General features: G+C 43.6%; 1 protein-coding gene across 5 annotated transcripts in view; it reads right to left on the bottom strand.

The window, feature by feature from the left end:
• The window catches only part of HPSE (heparanase), a 38,727-nt gene extending 22,259 nt beyond the window's left edge, over positions 1-16,468 (bottom strand). For 3 of the 5 annotated variants that reach the window (XM_055297154.2, XM_055297153.2, XM_063610326.1), the window contains exons 1-3: positions 16,112-16,429; positions 4,207-4,352; positions 1,304-1,429 (exon numbers count right to left, since the gene is read on the bottom strand). In XM_055297154.2, the coding sequence (XP_055153129.2) occupies positions 1,304-1,429; positions 4,207-4,352; positions 16,112-16,338 (499 nt within the window). In that variant the 5' untranslated portion in view covers positions 16,339-16,429. Of the gene's footprint in view, positions 1-1,303; positions 1,430-4,206; positions 4,353-16,111 lie in introns of all 5 variants that reach the window. The other 2 variants (XR_010113842.1, XM_055297152.2) reach the window with 2 other exon arrangements.
• Positions 16,469-18,590: the final 2,122 nt, after the last annotated feature.

Genomic DNA, 18,590 nt, shown 5'->3' with positions numbered 1-18,590 from the left:
TTTCTTATGGGTCACTTTTTTTTTCTGTACCATATACATAAAAAATGTATATAAATTTGAAATCCTTCTGATACATTGAACTCCAGGTAGTATACAGTAAAATCTTACAAAGATAATTTATTAATTAAAATAATATACTTTAAATAATGTTAACTAACCCAAACAAAGTATAGTAACTTCAAGATAATTTATTTTCAAAAGTCAAAGGAAGAGCTTAAAGTATCTGAGCAGGTTATTTCCTTAACTGAGATATGGGAACATCATCCCTCAGTTGGGTATAAACATCAAACTTCAGATAAAAATATATTTCATAGTTAAAAAAGGATTGTGGCCAGGAGCGGTGGCTCACGCCTGTAATTCCAGAACTTTGGGAGGCCGAGGTGGGTGGATCACCTGAGGTCAGGAGTTCGAGACCAGCCTGGAGCCTGGCCAACATGGTGAAACCCTGTCTCTACTAAAAAATACAAAAAATTAGCCAGTTGTGGTGGCAGGCACCTGTAATCTCAGCTACTCAATAATCAATAATATGATTGGGGTAATATCTTTACCCTACAGGAACTGAATAATCAAATATTCCTCATAATGAATAGGAGGCTAAGGCAGGAGACTCTCTTGAACCCGGGAGGCGGACGTTGCAGTGAGCCGAGATTGTGCCATCGCACTCCAGGCTGGGCGACAAGAGCGAGATTCCGTCTCAAAAAAAAAAAAAAAAAAAGGGTTCCTTGTTTCACTTGCTTTAAAGCCCCATGTGACAATGTTATCCCAATTTGAAGACTGGAAGACTGTTTTAGTGACTGAAAATATAATAATGGGTAGCTGAGCTAGCCCTGTGTTTGCAAAAGCCACAGAGGAAACAAAAAGAGAATGCTGCTTGGTGGCCAAGACTGTCTGGAGTGACTCAGGGCCCTCCTGCCTAATGCTCTAAACCAATGCATACTGGGGGTTATTTCTGGGAGGGGGATGGACCTCAAAGTATGAATGATGTTCACGTTTTGCCCTTTGTATGTCTGTATTTTAATTTTACATGAGGAATATATCATGTTTTCCTTGACTCCCTAGTTTTTTAGAGCACTGAAGGCCATTGTTAGTCATGAATGATTGATTCATCTTTCATTCTATGGCTACTAAGCAATGTCAGATGAAGAAAAAACAAGTTCTCAGTTCAGGATTTCCCATTTGGAAGATGCTTCAGTATTTTCAGCTTTATACAACTTTCGTAGGACTTGCTAGATTGGTGTCCGAGTCCAACCTATTCAAATATCTTTGGGGCTGGAACATCTCTAGGGTGCCTTTCGTTTCTTACTTGAGTAGGTGCTGTTCTTGAACTTTTTCTGGTAGTGTTCTCGGAGTAGCAATTGCTCCTGGTAGGGCCATTCCAACCGTAACTTCTCCTCCACGTCAAGAGGGATGGATCCATATTTGCAAATATCTGCAAGTGGAAGAGATCATTTAGAGGGTCTATTTTCACAGTGAGCAGGCCGAAATCCCATATATTTATTTAGTTAGCTATTTATGTGACAAAAGCAGGATAATTAAGTTCTGGTTATGAGGTAGGAGAGCAGAGGAAAGATATATTCCGTAACACATGTCAAATTTGCCGGCTCATGAATCACCACAAAGAAAACAACCAAGGGCAGGTTTCCTAGGAAATACTGAACATACACTGAAGATGGATATGTTGGACATAGCTCCAAGTTATTTAACAATTCAGAGGGCTCCTCGGAAGCTTGAAATTACTGGCCGGGTGCGGTGGCTCACACCTGTAATCCCAGCACTTTGGGAGGCTGAGATGGGTGAATCACTTGAGGTCAGGAGTTCGAGAACAGCCTGGCCAAATGGTGAAACCTCGTCTCTACTAAAATACAGTTACTCGGGAGGCTGAGGCAGGAGAATCACTTGAACCCAGGAGGCGAAGCTTGCAGTGAGCTGACATTGCGTCACTGCACTCCAGCCTGGGTGACACTGGGCAACAAAGCGAGACGCTGTCTTAAAAAAAAAAAAAAAAAAAAAGCTTGAAATTACCAGAGAACTCTAATGAAGAAAACATAGTGCAGTTCTCTTAAGGTTCACTTTCAAAATCCATAGCAATTTGTTTCACATGGACTGTATCTGCAGTGTGGCCTCTTGCCATCATGGGAGGTAGGATGGGTGGGAACCGTTGACTTTTTTTCCCTTTGAATTTGGTACTATCAGAGCTTCTGGGACCACAACATGTGCACTTGAAAAAATCCACCCTGGCCAGGCACAGTGGCTCATGCCTGTAATTCCAGCACTTTGGGAGGCTGAGGCGGATGGATAGCTTGAGCTCAGGAGTTGGAGGCTAGCCTGGACAACATAGTAAAACACTATCTCTACTAAAAATACGAAAACTTAGCTGGGTGTGGTGGTGTATGCCTGTGGTCCCAGCTACTCGGGAGACCAAGGTGGGAGGATAGCTTGAGCCTGGGGGGCAGAGGCTGCAGTGAGCCAAGATCCTGCCGTTGTACTCCAGCCTGGGCGACAGAGCCAGACCCTGTCTCAAAAAAAAAAAAAAAAAAAAAAAGAAAAGAGAAAAAAGAAAAATCCACCCCATCCTGTCAGGCAGACCATTTCTTTATCACAAGACAGCAGGGTCTCCTGGTGCTGGCTGCCAGGGCTGGCTGACTGGCTGATGACTTCCTTTCTGGAAAGCTGCACACTGACTCGCTGGTGGCTGGTGCCTCATGCCTCACCCATCCCTGGGCTCACAGAGGATGTTTCAGAGGAACTTGGATAATCCCAGTTTCCCCCACCAACCATCCCCCTAGACACAGGATGAAGAAAACTGATGAGCAAAGGACAGTTTCCTGTCTACACTTATGAGATATTTTGGACGCAAATGACTGGTGGGAAAGGGCCAAGTCTAAACAGAAACTAGGTCGGGTGTGGTGGCTATGCCTATAATCCCAACACTTTGGGACGCCAAGGCAGGAGGATCACTTGAGTGCAGGAGTTTGAGACCAGCCTGGATAACATAGAAAGACTGTCTCTACAAAAAATAAAAAAATTAGCCGAGTGTGGTGACATGCACCTGTGGTCCCAGCTACTCAGGAGACTGAGGTGGGAAGATCGCTTGAGCCCAAGAGGTCAAGGCTGCAGTGGGCCATGATTGTGCCACTGCACTCCAGCCTGGGCAACAGAGTGGGACTCTGTCTAAAAAAACACCACCAAAACAAAAAACAAACCCATAAACAATTCCAACCTGGTATTCAAAGATAACCCATCTGTCTTTTTCTATTTTCTCTGATTACTATTCTGTCAATTTAGCCCCAACTACTGATGAATTGTTCTAAGTACTTCATAACTGGAGAAAATAAACGAAGGAAAAGATATAATATATGAAATAATCAAATATTCCTCATAATATATACATTATATGCACGTTATTATAATTCAGTGGTGTATACAATATTTTCAGTATCTTTTGCTTTTTAAATTATTAAAAAATAGAGACAAGGTCTCTCTGTGTTGCCCAGGCTGGTCCCAAACTCCTGGGCTCAAGTGATCCTCCTGCCTCAGCCTCCCAAAGTGTTGGGATTACAGGATTACAGGTGTGAGTCACTGCGCCCATCCTAGTAATTGTTAAGATATGATTTAACTTCCATTTGATGTCTGACAGCACTTCTGAAAGACAGGACAAATTTTCATGGCTCACTAGGGCAGGTTTCTCAGGTGAAGGCCACAGACTTTCAATATCAGAATCCCCTGACAAGCTTGCTAAAATCAGAATCTAACGTTGGTGCCCAGAAGTCCACAGATCTCTTTCACCCATATTCTATTTTTAGAATAAATATCCTTCAATCTATCATTGTGTCTTTGGCTAGAAATACTCTCTTTAGTTTGATGCGATTCTACCCACTTGCTCTCTCCAAGCAGTTCTATTCGTCAGCTACAATCACTGTTTTATTAATATTTACTATACAATGAGCTCTCAGTTATATCCAAGACATCTTTTTTTTTTTTTTTTTTTTTTTTGTGAGGCCTCACACTGAACATGACAAACATCATGATGAGGAAACCTGCCCACTGCCTTCTCCCTTTGTTCAGGTTCCTCCACAGGTCAGATGAGGGGAGAGGAAGTTAATCTCTTATTAATCGTTAGGTGTGAGAAATAACAGTTTTCTCAAAGCATTCTCATGATGGACTGACATTAATTAAAATATAGAGTTAATCTTTAAAAATTTTCACCCTGGTTGACTTGAGATTGCCAGTAACTTCTCTCTTCAAAGGTTGATTCCTTCTTGGGATCGAAAATTAGGAAGTCTGTCTTGGTGCCACCAAACCTCAGGTACGCAGGAGACAAGCCTCTGGCCAAGGTACGAAGCTTTGGAGAACTGTTAGGAAGACAAGTAAGAAAGTATAACTATTTTTTCCAAGATGATCTTCCTTCCTTCTTTCCTGGTGGACCTATTTCTTAACATTTCCCTGTGCAAGACTTAGAGGAAGAAATCACATTGTTTTGTTTTTGAAATAGACTCTTGCTCTGTTTCCCAGGCTGGAGTGCAGTGGCGCGATCTTACTTCACTGCAACCTCTGCTTGCCGGGTTCAAGCAATTCTTGTGCTTCTGCCTCCTGGGTAGCTGAGATTACAGGCAGTATTGTTTAATTTTTATTTGTTTTCTTATTGGGCATGATAGAAAGGGAATCATTGTTTAAAAGAGGAAGCATCTCAATCTGAATCTAATTGAAGGACTGATCTTCTAGGCACCTGAGGGCAATTTGCAGCTCTAATTCTGGCAAGAGCTTGTGTGTGTGTGTGTGTGTGTGTGTGTAGGGATGGGGTCTTGCTTTGTTGCCCAGGCTGGTCTCGAACTCCTAGCTTCAAGTGATGCTTCTGCCACAGCCTCCCAAAATGCTGAGATTACAGGCATGAGCCACTGTACCCAGCCAGGAGCTTGTGTTTTAACTTGACAAGTAGGATAGTGTTCAACACTTAAAAAAAAACTCATAGCCTTTTATGATTGATGGGAAGAAAGAAATGACAGAATGGAAACTAAGGGAAAGACAGCTCTGGGTCTGTCTGAAAACTAGATTGTCCAAAACTATGAGACAGTAAAAAGATCAGCGGTTACCAGGGGCTGGGGGTGGAAATGCAGAGAGGGAGGGATGAATAGGTGGAGAACAGGGGATTTGTAAGGCACTGAAAATACTCTGTATGTTACTATAATGGTGGATACATGTCATTATACATTTGCTCAAACCCATAGAATGTACACCAACAGTGAACCCTGCCGTGAGCTATGGACTTTGGGTGATAATGATGTGTCAGTGTAGGTTCATCAACTAGAACAAACACCTCTCTGGTGGGGATGTTGATATTGAGGGAGGCTATGCATGTGTGTGGGCAGGGGGTTTATGGGAAATCTCTGTCCTTCCATTCAATTTTGCTGTGAACCTAAAACTGCTCTAAAAAATAAAACACACACACACAAAAATACTGTGTCTATTTAAAACACACACACACACACACACAATTTGGTGAACGACTTTTTAAAAAGTCTTCACACACCAGTGTTTCCAGAGAAGTTTATAAATGACTTAGGATCTCTTCTCCTCTTCTTAACTCCTGCCTCCCTTCACCATTCCCCACCAAGGAAAATCATTCTTTTGTATTTAAGTCAAATGACTTAGAATTATATAGTACTCTAATTCCCATCACTGACACCTCTAATTTGAACAATTCTAAATGCATATTCTGTCAAGCCAAAAATGCTCCGAATGGGTGCCTATTATGTGCTTAGAATGGTACCAAATGCTAGAAAATGGAATTAGAATGATCTATAATCCCCTCCCTGAAAAAGATGAGGATGTTCATAACTATTTACATGAGCAAAACTAAGAAAACAGAAGACCTGGGTAAGAGAAACACCTGTCATACATTTCTGAAGTATCAAACATGCAACGCTGGCCACACTGCTTCCTGGTATGCTCTGAAAATATATTAAACCATTGCTAGTAACTCTTGGAATGGCCTAATTAGTTTGTCTACATGTAGGTTTATTTCAAGTCAGGAAATTATTCCTGGAGCACTAATTGCCAATACTTCTTCTTCTTCTTTTTTATTTATTTATTTTTGAGACAGGATTTTATTCTCATCACCCAGGCTGGAGTACGATGGCGTGATCTCAGGCCATTGCAACCTCCACCTCCTGGGCTCTAGCAATTCACCCACTTCACCCTCCCAAAGTGTTGGGATTATAGGCGTGAGCCACCACACCTGGCCAAATTGCCATTACCTCTTAATATCCTAGGAATTAAAGCTCTGATCTAAAATTTAAAATTTTAAGATGTGCTCATGCTTAATTAAATATGTATAATGCTATGTAAAATTTTCAAAGTATTTCTTTTTGCTTAGGAAATAAACTAAAAGATAGAAATTGAACAAAATGTAAGTTTCTTTTGTTAAAACTTCAGTGATTCCTCCTCACCATATTTTTGTTTGTAACTTGGGAGTCCCTAAAAATATGGTGGGCTCTGACACTAGGAACCTCAGAATAAAGTAAGATTTTAAAATGTTATCAACCCAAATTCACCCTGACTGAAATACCTGACAGCCCCAAAGAGCTCTAGGAAGGATGGCATCTGCCATGGGATCCTCAAAACCACGGCTAAATAAATGGAAATGCTGATCTGAACTAAGTAAGGAAGAAGCAGCTATTTTCAGTTTGGTACAAACCCAAATAAAAATAAATTGTAGGGAGGGGAAAACAGAGGATGCACTATTGTTTAATGGGTACAGAGTTTCAATTTGGGAAGATGAAAAAGTTCTGAGATAGTGGTGATATTTGCACAACAATGTGAGTGTGGTGAATGCCCCAAACTGCACACCCTAAAATGGTTAAAATGGCAAGATTTTAGGTTTTGCGTATTTTGCCACAATAAAATAAATAAATAGTACTCATAGTGTAATTTTAACAATAAAAGAATACATATTTATATACAGGAGAGAATTATGCCAGGATGATAGCAATGGTCATTAGGTGGTAAGCTAGATGGTAGACTTTTTCATTATTTTCCTGTATTTTACAAGTGTTCCATAACAAGCACGTTATATTTTAAATTATACAAGTTGGTGTGTGTGTGTGTGTGTGTGTGTGTGTGTGTGTTTTGAGACAGGGTCTCACTCTGTCGCCCAGGCTGGAGTGCAGTGGCATGATCTCGGCTCACTGCCACCTCTGCTTCCTGGGTTCAAGTGATTCTCTTGCCTCAGCCTCCCTAGTAGCTGGGACTACAGGCACCCACCACCATGCCCAGCTAATTTTTGTATTTTTAGTAGAGATGGGGTTTCACCATGTTGGCCAGGCTGGTCTTGAACTCCTGAACTCAGGTGATCCGACCGCCTCGGCCTCCCAAAGTGCTGGGATTACAGGAATGGGCCACCGTACCTGGCCTGTGTGTCTGTTTTAATATGTGAAAAAAACAAGATTTACTCAAGGAGATAAAGCCATCTGTTAATTTATTCAACAAATATTTGTTGCAGGCTGAGTCTGCCAGGCATTATGCCAGTTGCTGGAGATGAATGGTGAACCAGGCAGAGATAATGGCTATTCTCATACAATTTATAGTTTAGTGATAGACACGAACAAGTAAATAGGCAATTCTTTAAAAATGCAATGGAAACATTCAGAGGGACTCCTAATCTAGACCTTGGGCTGAATGAAGGCAGGGGGTTGGTTAGAGAAGGTTTTCCAGGGGAAATAGTTTCACTGCTTGGCATTCAAAAGGAATAAACCTTATCTAGATTAAAGAGAGTGGGGTAGGATTGAAGAAAGCATTCCAGGTGAAGGGAAAAGTCTGTGCAAAGACCAGAGATAGAAGAGAAGCTGGCACCACTGACGAGCAGAAGGGTGTGGTTGGTGCCTAGAGATGGGGGCAGAGAGGCTGGGAGAGAGCAGAATGGAGAGGCAAATAGGGCCACATCATGGAGGGCCCCGTAAGCCCCATGTCCGGGAGTGCCAACTTTATATGAGGGCAACGGTGAGCCATGGAAGGATCTGAAGCAGCTGGAGTGACCTCACCAGACTTATTTTAGAAAGGAATCACAGGCTGCTGTACAAATAACTGAAGAGAAGGAACAAGACTCTGGTCATGTTAACGTAGACAAAACGTGATGGACTGAGGTAAGGTAACAGCTCAGAGATGGAGAGAGATGGATAAATTCAAGACACACTTAGAGATAGAAATAATAGATTTGAGTTCTTAAAATAACTTTTTTAAAATGAGACAGGTTTCACCTTGTTGGCCAGGCTGGTCTTGAACTCCTGGCCTCAAATGATCCACCCGCCTCAGCCTCCCAAAGTGCTGGGATTATAGGCGTGAGCTACTGTACCTGGCCTAGATTTGATTATTAATTCAATGTTGAGGAGGAGTCAAGGATTACTCCTGGGAAGCCCCTTGGAAGATGGTAATATCATTTGCTGGATGAGGAACAGGTGATAGACTGAAGATGGGGAGGAACAAGGAGGAGAAGGGCCGCTAAGTTTTGTAGAATTTGAGATACCAATGGAACACCAAAAAACATACTTCCATCCATCAGGCGCTTGGCCCTGTGTGTCTGGAACTCAGGAAACACATACAGGCTGGGAATATAGACAGGCGAGTCCTCAGTAGAAATGTCAGGGACTGGCAACCCCTAGCTCACAGGTCACAAGGCATGGCCCTAAAACCAAGATGAGGAACTTCCTCAGAGAGAACCACTCCAGGCTGGCCCTGTTCCACTGCCTTCAGCCAGGCACTGATTCTGTTTCTTGGCATTTTGATTGGGTTTGATGATAGAGGAACCTCATTTAGATTCCTCTAGCTGTATTTGTAAGCAGTCGCGGCTGGGCAAGAGACTGGGAAGTGAGAGGAAACGAGCACCTGGAAAAGGAGCTGTGGCATCACATGACGGGCATCTGTGCGTGACCTGGGTCACAGCCTGGTCCTTAGAGGTACAAACTGTACCACCTTGGGTCGCTCTCCATCACACTGCCCTGCCTTCATTTTCTTCATAGCATTCATCACTCTCTGAAATCAGCTTCCTTTTTCATTTCCTTGGCTTACTCTCTACTGCAGCCCCCATCTCTGCTGCAAGCTCCCTGAGAGCAGGGACCTGACTGACTTATCAGAATCTACCCGACACCTAGATAAGTACTTGGCACACTGCTGGTGTTTAATAAATACTTAAGTGAATGAATGAGCAAGGCCCGCCTGATGTAAGGGTAAGTCGTGGCCAGACAAAGACTTTCCTGAACAAAATGAAAACCCAATACTGTTTGGGTTTACCACGTGGACACTGCCAAGTACAAGAAATCACATTTCAAAGTTTTGGTATTAAGGACCTTTTTGTTTGTCTCCTTTGTGATGAAATATTTTCTTGTTTTGAGAAAATAATATTGAAGCCCTCTGACAAAAACTAGATTTAATATCGCTGCAAAACATGCCATAAAACTAAAATTGATCAAAGGTACATTATTTCAATCATATACAAGAAAAATAAAGGAAAAATAATCCCACCACCACAGTGACATGGAAATAACAGATGAACGCATGAAAGAAGCTTCAGCTATTCTATTTCTAGAGCAGTTTGTTAAGGAAAAAAAGGGGGCCTGCAGGTGTTTTTATTTTACCTTTTGTACAAAAATAATTTACTTCTCTCTGACACGAAAGCAGAGGTGTGCTGGAGTCGGCTGTACCATGTTGTCGGCCTGTGAAAGCCAAATGTTAAATTTGGAGAAAATTTGTGAGCCAGTTGTTAAACTGTTGGCAGTTTGGAATTGGCCACGGAGGGAGTATTTACACCACAGAAATCGGCAAACACCATCAACCAGTCTCCCCTCTTCCCAGAGAGCCAGTTGTTAAACAGTTTCCAGCATAGCACTGCATGAGCAGTAATTTAAGTAATTTCTGGAAGTGGGTGAGACCACCCAGGGGAATATGTGAAGTGAAAAGAAGGCCTAGGTCTGAAGTCTGAGGAACACCAACGTTTAAGACAAACTAGAGAGAGAGAGATGGAGAGGAACTGTTAGAGAACACCCCCCAACAAGAAAGGCAACAGACCTAAAGGGGTAAGAAAGTGCTTCCATTGTCAACCTTGCCAAATGCCTCCAAGAGACTGTATTAGTTTGTTAGGGCTGCAGTAGCAGAGTACTGCAAACTAATTGGTTCAAACAACAGAAATGTATTGTCTTACAGTTCTGAAAAGCCGAAAAGTTGAAATCAAGGTAGTGGCAGGGCCATACTCACTCTCTAGGCACAGGAAAGGATTTCTTCCAGGTCTTTCTCCTAAGTTCTCATAGCTTTTTGACTCCAACTCCATAACTCCTGTCATCACATGGTATTCTCCCTATGTGCGTGTCTGTCTCCAAATTTCTCCTTGTTATAAGGACATCAGTCATATTAGATGAGGAGCCCACCACATTCCAGTATGACCTCATCCTAACTAATAACATCTGCAATGACCCTATTCCCAAATAAAGTCACATTCTGAGGTACTGGGGGTTAGGACTTCTAATATGGATTTCGGGGTGACCTCATTCAACCCATAACAAAGACCAAATAAGATAGTGTTTATTAGGTTTCCCAACAAAGGAAGGTCATTGATGATGTCGGAGAGATTGATTTTAGTGACACAATGATGGTGCCATCATGAGGGCAGAACAGGAAGAACAGGCTGCCGAGGGGAGGGAAGAAACAGGGTGGTTTCTGCAGAGGCACGTGTGCGAGGAGGTAATTGAGATGGGAAAGGCTTGGGGATGCTTCTATGCTGAGAGGAAGAAGCCAGTAAAAAGGGAGGAGTTGAAGATACACGAGAGGGAAGAGGTGACTGATAGAGCAAAGTCCTTGGGGGTTGGGGAGGGGACGGGATTCAGAGCAGAACTGGAAGAAGCAGACTGAGATCAGAGAAACTAGGAAAGCTGGACTTAGGCATGACATGTCTGTAGATTTGATGACAGGAGGAAAAGGAAAAGGAAGTAATTGCTCATTTTCTTTGGGAAGCAGAAGTATGGTCATGTGCTAAGAATGATAAGGTGAAGGTGGAGTCAGAGATTTTTAAAAAGTAGAGAATGTGAAAGGCAGAGAAATGGAGAGTTAAGGGTAACACTAAGGGCCAGGGAAGTCTGGAAGCTAAAAAATATTTGGTGCAACATCAGTCTATGTGGCTGGGAGACTGTCCACTCCCTCCTCCCACAAGAGCTCAATAGCCCAGCTATACAGGGTGGCCACTGAGACTGGAAATGAGGCATTAAAATGGCTTATTAATATACATTAAAATTAATAAGTAATATATTTCCATTTCCAGGTTTTTGGGCCACCCTATAGATTCCAAAGAGAGAAAATATGGTTGGACTAAACCAGGTTTAGGATTTTAGCAGGAAGGGCAATGGAACAGGGATTTGGGGTTATTATCACAAGAGTGGTTCACATGATAAATTAAGAAGCTCAAATCAGATATGGAAGAAGTAGAGAGAGGAAGAAGCTGTTCAGTGGAAGTATTTAAAAATTGTTATGATGGGTGCTATGGAGTAGAAGAGCTGTGGTCTGGCTCTCAGAAAAAAGGTGCCCTGCCTTTTAGTATTTGCCAATTTCCATGGTAAATATTCTCACCATGGCTGATTTCCAGATACCCACAGGATGTCACTGAATACAGAGTTGAGACAAAATGCATACATTTCATGAGCTGGACAAGCTGGTTCTCTTACAACTTGAGTGTAACATTATCTGTTACAACATATAAAAAAAATGTGAGAGTGAAGAAACTAAGACAGTTTATCTAGGTGACTTGAAGTCATCTAGGATGATGGTGAGACTTGGAAGTGGAGAGGAAACTGTGAGATCAGTGCCAGTCTTCAGTTAATAAGGGGGAGTAAGTAAGAGGGGGACAGAGTGCCATGAGCAGGAGCACTGGATGAGAGCCAGATGTGGAGATGAGGAACCACACACTGAGTCATGGCATCACCAGTAATGCACATCAGGCTAGTCCAAACTGAGTATGTAGGGAAGCTACCCGCCTTCTTTCACTTAATTTCAAAATAACCCAATGAAGCAAATGGTATTATTATCGTCATTTTACAAACAAGGAACCTGAACAAAAGGAGGTAATTTACCCAAGGTAACAAGTCAAAAGGGATTTGAACTACAGAAGTATGGAGTTCAAACTAGTGGGCTGTCGTCCTGGAGAACAGGAAAAGAACTGGACTAGGGGAGAATATGCAGCCGTTACTCAAAAGGGCTACAGGGAAGACAGTGTCTTCAGAGAAGAGCCAAGTTGTAGCTTGGACAAGGAGGTAGAGGGGATATTCTGTGAGGAGGACAGAGCAGGGTTACCCTGCAAAGGGCTCCAGGGCACAGTGGATAGGGATAGTGGGGAAGGGAATAATAAAAAATCAGAGGGACAGCACTTCCCAGGAGTTAGGAGACATGAGATGTGTGACTGTCCCCAGCCCTTTGTTTCCCTTTGGCCACGGATATTTCTGCCATCAATAGGCACATGGGGAGTCTGTGCCTCTTTCCAACACTGGTTATCAAAACGTGTGTTAAACATTGATAAGTAATTTTCTAAATGTGAAAAGCAACTCTGTTTATGAAGATGCAAGAATCTAATATTGAATGTTTTTATCAGTAAATATTTATTGAACTGGCAAAAATGGATAAACTTTGCTACTTGGGAGACTGAGGCAGGAGAATAACTTGAACCTGGTAGGCGGAGGTTGCAGTGAGCCGAGGTAACGCCATTGTACTCTAGCTTGGGTGACAAGAGCAAAATTGTCTCAGAAAAAAAAAAAGAAATAAAGAAATATAGTCTGATAAGTGCTGTAAGTAATACACGCCAGATTATAGAAGAGACTTGGTTTGAGAAAAGGAATAATAAATATCTCATTAATATTTTTATATTGATTACATGCTGAGAAAACATTTTGGATATATTGAACTAAAAAAATTATTAAAATTAATTTCACTTCTTTTTACCTTTTTAATATGGCTACTAGAAAATTTAAAATTACATATGACCTTGCATATACGGCCCACATTATATTATATTTCCATTGGACAGTGTTGATTTAGGGCCGGGCTGTCTTTGGAGTTCTGCACACAGTTAGGCTTAGGAAGTATTTTGATTGGTTTCTTGATTAAGTCTCTCTGGGAAGACGACAAATTGAAGGATTTTTTTTTTCAAATTTTAGACTGCTCTATCATTGGTATTTAAGTTTTGTGTGCAGTTGGGCTGTACACAATGTATTTGCCATCATGGAGACTAGAACCACACCACATGACTAAGTTTGCTTAGGCCTCTTTCAAGTACCTTAGATGAAGGTTTGGGCCCTCATACTGTTACTCTCATGTGAATGCTTCTTTTCATTATATCAGTCTCTCGATTCCTTTCCAAACAATCTTTTTCTACCATATCCTACTCTCTTTCCTTTAAAAAATATAATCTGCTTTCCCTTTTTATGGGCACTATTATCTCATGTGATGAGAGTCTAGTTTCAAACTGTGGCCAAGTTACCTAATCTCCCTGAGCCTCGATTCCTTCATTTTTAAAATGGGGATGATAAAAGTAGTCACCTCATAGTGTTGTAGCCAAGACTAAATGGATTAATACCTAGAAGGTGCTTAGAACAGGGCCAGGCAAATGACAAGAACTGAGGAAGTGTCAGCTGTTTGTGTCCTCTTCTCTTTCCTTATTCCTTCAGCTTTCGTCTGCTCAGCTCTTGCCATCCCGCCCACACATCTTCACTTTTGAGGAACTGTAATAAATTAAACAACAGGCGTCTTACTCTCCTCTACTGTGGACCCCTACAAAGCTTAGTGTTGTCTTCTGAGATGGCTGGGCTGCTTGGGCCCTGTGCCCCTCCTGGGGAGATGGACCCTCACACTCTAATTTAGAAGCTAGGTCTTAGATGAGGAGAGGCGGTTCCTCCCTCTTTTAGGTCTTAGCAGATAACACTCTGGGTGTGCTTGTCGATGGTTCTGGGGAGCAGGTATGGCAGATGGCCTCTCCAAGGGAAGGGGGCTGGGACAGACAGCAGCCAGCCTTGGACAGAAGCACGTATGGACAAGAATAAACTGTTTTGTAAGCCAGAAAAAAAGTTTTATGTATCCCATGTTATGCTTTCTTGGTATTTCATTATACTCCAGTCTTTGACAAAAAGGTGCAGAGGAGGGGGGTAAAAGGGTGCTCTGGGAAATGAAGAGATGTATTTAAGAAGAATAAAGGTATCATTCTCACTAAATTGCAGATTGGAAGTTCTACATGTTACGGGGGTATTAGTCAATTGCGGGGAGCTTGACTGCTGGGTGATCAGGCCCAGATCCTGGAAGTCATACTGTATGTTTTTTCTTTTGGACCTGTTACTCCAGGGGGGAACCCCCATCTGTCCTTTCTTGGGGAGAAGTTGGGGAATATGCTGGCTACAGCAACAGAAGAGGCCTCAGGTCCTCACATTTCAGTAAATGGACATCTACTTCATACCTATGTTCAGTAAACCCCCCTCCACCCCGCCCCACACCCCAGCAAGCTAAGACTGGGGTCCTGAGATCTGGAGCCCTGTGGTTCAGCATTTCTCTGGAGCAATCTTCCTATCCTCCAACTAGTTGCTGCCTAGTATCAGCTTCCTACCCTTAAGGGGAAGGGCAAAAAGTGAGGATTCTTCCCCACCAGAAAATTCTAGTGCCACAGGGAAAAGGAGAGGTTAACTATGATCCAAAGAAACAGAAAACTGGTGAATGGCTACCAAATGCTCACCATGTCCTAGAAAGAAACAATTCGTTTGAAACGTCAAACACTTACTATGGGTCAAACACTGTGAAGCTCTTACCATATCATCAAATCCTCGGGCAATAATCCTTGAGGCAAGCTTGAGAAATTCCATTCTACAGCTGAAGAAATCAAGGTTGGTGTGGCCAAGAGAAATGCAAAAACCAAGTCACTCATCTTTGCCAGAGCTGAGAGTCAAGCCAGGATGGTCTGTCCATCCCTTAACCAGTACACTACCCATTAAATTAGCGCTGGCAACTATAGTGTGGGCTCAGGGAGGACAGCAGCTAGGTATTTGACACAGAGGTGAGATAATGGTGATCTTTCCCTCTACCTGGACTGGTCAAGATGTGGCCATCTCTGGGGGCTCCCAGGGCCTAAATAAGAGGCCTAGAAGACCTGGGATTTTCCCTGTAGCTCCCCATCTTGGAGTCAGCCTGCCTTCATGGGGCAGGAGCCCTGAACCTGCATCAGGTTCCTTCTTTCTCAGGTAAGAAAAAAACTTAGAGCTGATAAGGCAGCACCACATTTTGCAGCCCCATTTTGGAGAGACATCTTTTTATTAGGACTTTGTAAGTCACTGCAGTAATCTCCTAGGTCTCATTTATTGAATATTTAGATTTTTATTCCTGTTCTATGAAGCCCTTTTCACCTGCCTAAAAAAAAAAAAAAAAAAGAAAAGAAAAGAAAAGAAAAAGAAATCTTCCTAACATAGTTATAAATACAGAAGCCTATGCACAATCTTACTTGTCCTACACTGCACAGCAAATAAAGCACTCACAGGCCTTCAGGTGCACCTGCCCGGTTTCCCTCCTCTTGGCTAGGGAAATACTGGGGCAAGTGGGCAGTTTCTTTTTCAAATTTCCACTTATACCTGACCTTAGGTGGTGCTTACTCAACACTTACAGAATGAATGAAACAAAAAGGCTCATTTAGAGTGGGCACTAAACAATGTGTACACGTGGACTTAGTGACAGTAGACACTGGAGACTCCAAAAGGTGGGAGGGTGGGAGAGGGATGAGGGATGAGAAATTACCTATTAGATACAATGTACACCATTAGGGTGACAGTTACACTAAGAGCCCAGATGTCACCACCATGCAATATACCCATGGAACAGAACTGCACTTGTAACCCCTAAATCTATTTTTTAAATGATACCCCCCAAAAAGCGGTTTGGGGTCAGAGAGTAAGGGAGAGAGAGTGAGAATGAGAGGCGGGAAGTGGGGTGTGGAGAGACAGGCGGGGAGGTTCCGGTGTTAAGTTGTTTCCGCGCAAAAGGAGAGTGGCTGGCGGGGCAGACATAGGTGTCAGGAGGACAGGAAAGGAGACAGGACCAGGAGGCTGGCTCTTACCCCAGGAAGATGAGGAACCGCGGGTCTGTGGCCAGGTTGGCGTCGATGGTGACGGACAGGAACGAGGGGCTCACCAGGTGCAGCGGCTGCTGGGTGAAGAAGTCCAGGTCCACGACGTCCTGTGCTTGCGCAGGTCGGGGCAGGGCGCCAGGGGAGAGGGAACCCAGCGGCCCCAGGAGCAGCAGCAGCAGCGGCGGCGGCAGCGCAGGCTTCGAGCGCAGCAGCATCTTGGGCTCACCTGGCTGCTCCCCCCGCCAGCTGCCGCGCAGCGGAGAGTCGAGAGCTCGAGCACTTCCTCCCGCCGGGCCCCAGCGCCCTTTTCTCCTTTCCTCCGCCCCGTTACGCCTCCTCACCCCTCCCACTGCGCCCTCCATCCCTCCCACTCCTCTTCTGCATCCCTCCCACTGCTCCCAACCCAACCCCGCCCTGCCTGCCCGGCTCTCTCCTACTTCCTTGCTCGCTTTCCCCTCCGTGGCGGTCACGTTCACTTACGAAATCACCCACACCCACTTGAAGGGTGCGGAGATGGCTGGGATCCAAGCGCCCGGGAGGCCTGGGGAGGAGCGCCCGGGGAGCAGCGCTGGGCATCCCGGACCAGGCTTCCCGACGCACGAGTTCTGCGCGCTCTCGTGGGAACCCAGCGTTTCCCACTTCCAGGTCCCATTCTGGTGGCGCCGGGTCTCCTTCTGACCCTCGAGTAAAACCTCCAATGGAGTATTCATCCCTTCCTCTCCCATCTAGCTTATAAACACTTGCTTGTCACTTGAGCCAGCCAAAATCTGATTGTCCTCTGGCCAGGCAGTTTCTCAGGTATTTTACTTTTGCTTGAAAAAATCCGGCCTTGGCATACGCTAAACTGCAGCTAGAAAGAGATCAACCACCCAAAATTCTTTATCAACTTCTCTTGAAGACAATATTTAATAGTCTTAAAGTGTTAGTTGCTCCAGTGTCTGGAACTCAGGACCTGAAGCCCCCATACAAAGTGTGGAGTACGGACTGCCCCTGAATTTGGAGCCTTTGCCAAATTTCTCCTCTGCGCATTTATCTTTCGCTGTTGGTCAGACTTTTCTTCAGCTTTTCCTTGATGCTTACATTGATGTATAATCATAGCAAGCATCGCACACTTAGTGCCTACTGTATGCCTGATACAGGTGCTGTACTTGTGTTCTCTCCCCTTCTCACAACCCTGCCAGTGCATACTGTCCTTGTTTTACATATGCGGACCCAACCTCTGAGACAGTAACTGGGTGAAGTGTCAGAATCGGGATGTGAATGCAGTTACAAAACCTCGAGCAGATGGCAGTGTGTTTCAGCTGAAATGTAACTTCCCTCAAGGAAGCTTTCTCTCAATCTCCAGGCAGCTGAAGTCCCCATGGCACATTCTCATAGCATCCTCAATTTGTTAGACTCAATTTGTTAGACACTCTCATAGCATCCTCAATTTGTTAGTATTGTGATGTTGCTCGACATTGGCTTCATCTACTAGATTATACACTCCACAAAAACAGAGATTAAGTTTGTCTTATACATTGTGCTAGCCATAGCTCAGACATGTGACCATGCTTGGTGCTTAGTAAGAGTCTAATAAATATTGGTTCAGTAAGCAAATAACACAAAAACCCTTAGATTTTTCCACTTGAGATTGTACCACCAATAAGGCAGCAAATAAAAATAGATTATTTTGAAATGCATATCTAATTTGCATAAATCAGGCCAGGAATGATATGTGATGCTAGTGATGCCATCATGCCTGTGATGCCAGTATTTTGGGAGGCCAAGGTGGGAGGATTGCTTGAGCCCAGGAATTCAAGACCAGCCTGGGCAACCTGATGAAACCCTATCTCTACAAAAAATACAAAAAATTAGCCGGGCATGGTGGCCCGTGCCTGTGGTTCCAGCTACTGGGGAGGCTGAGGTGGGAGGTTTATTTGAGCCTGGGAGGTGGAGGTTGCAGTGACCCTTAATCACACCACTGCACTCCAGCCTGGGTGACAAAGTGAGACCCTCTCTTAAAATAATAATAATTATTATCATTATTTGCATAGATCTACCTATTCTTAAGCAACTTAAAAGCTAAGCTCATAGTGAGTTTTGCAACTGGAATCGGGTTCATATCCTACGATTACTGTATATATAAGAAAAAAAATTCACACATAAACACCACACTACCAGAAGAGTGTAATAATATGGTAGCAGACATGGAGTTGGAAAAACAGGAGAAGTTTCTTTTCCACATTTGTCATGACATTAATCTTACATCCCACCCCATGCCCCTGCCTCCTGCTATGAGTCAACAGTCATACCAATTTCTTTCTTTTTTTTTTTTTGAGACGGAGTCTCGCTCTGTCGCCCAGGCTGGAGTGCAGTGGTGCCATCTCGGCTCACTGCAAGCTCCACCTCCTGGGTTCACGCCATTCTTCTGCCTCAGCCTCCCGAGTAGCTGGGACTACGGGGCCTGCCACCACGCCCGGCTAATTTT

The sequence above is a fragment of the Symphalangus syndactylus genome, chromosome 10 (genome assembly GCF_028878055.3).
Source record: "Symphalangus syndactylus isolate Jambi chromosome 10, NHGRI_mSymSyn1-v2.1_pri, whole genome shotgun sequence".
NCBI lineage: Eukaryota > Metazoa > Chordata > Mammalia > Primates > Hylobatidae > Symphalangus > Symphalangus syndactylus.
This window is presented reverse-complemented; position numbering and strand designations above follow the sequence as displayed.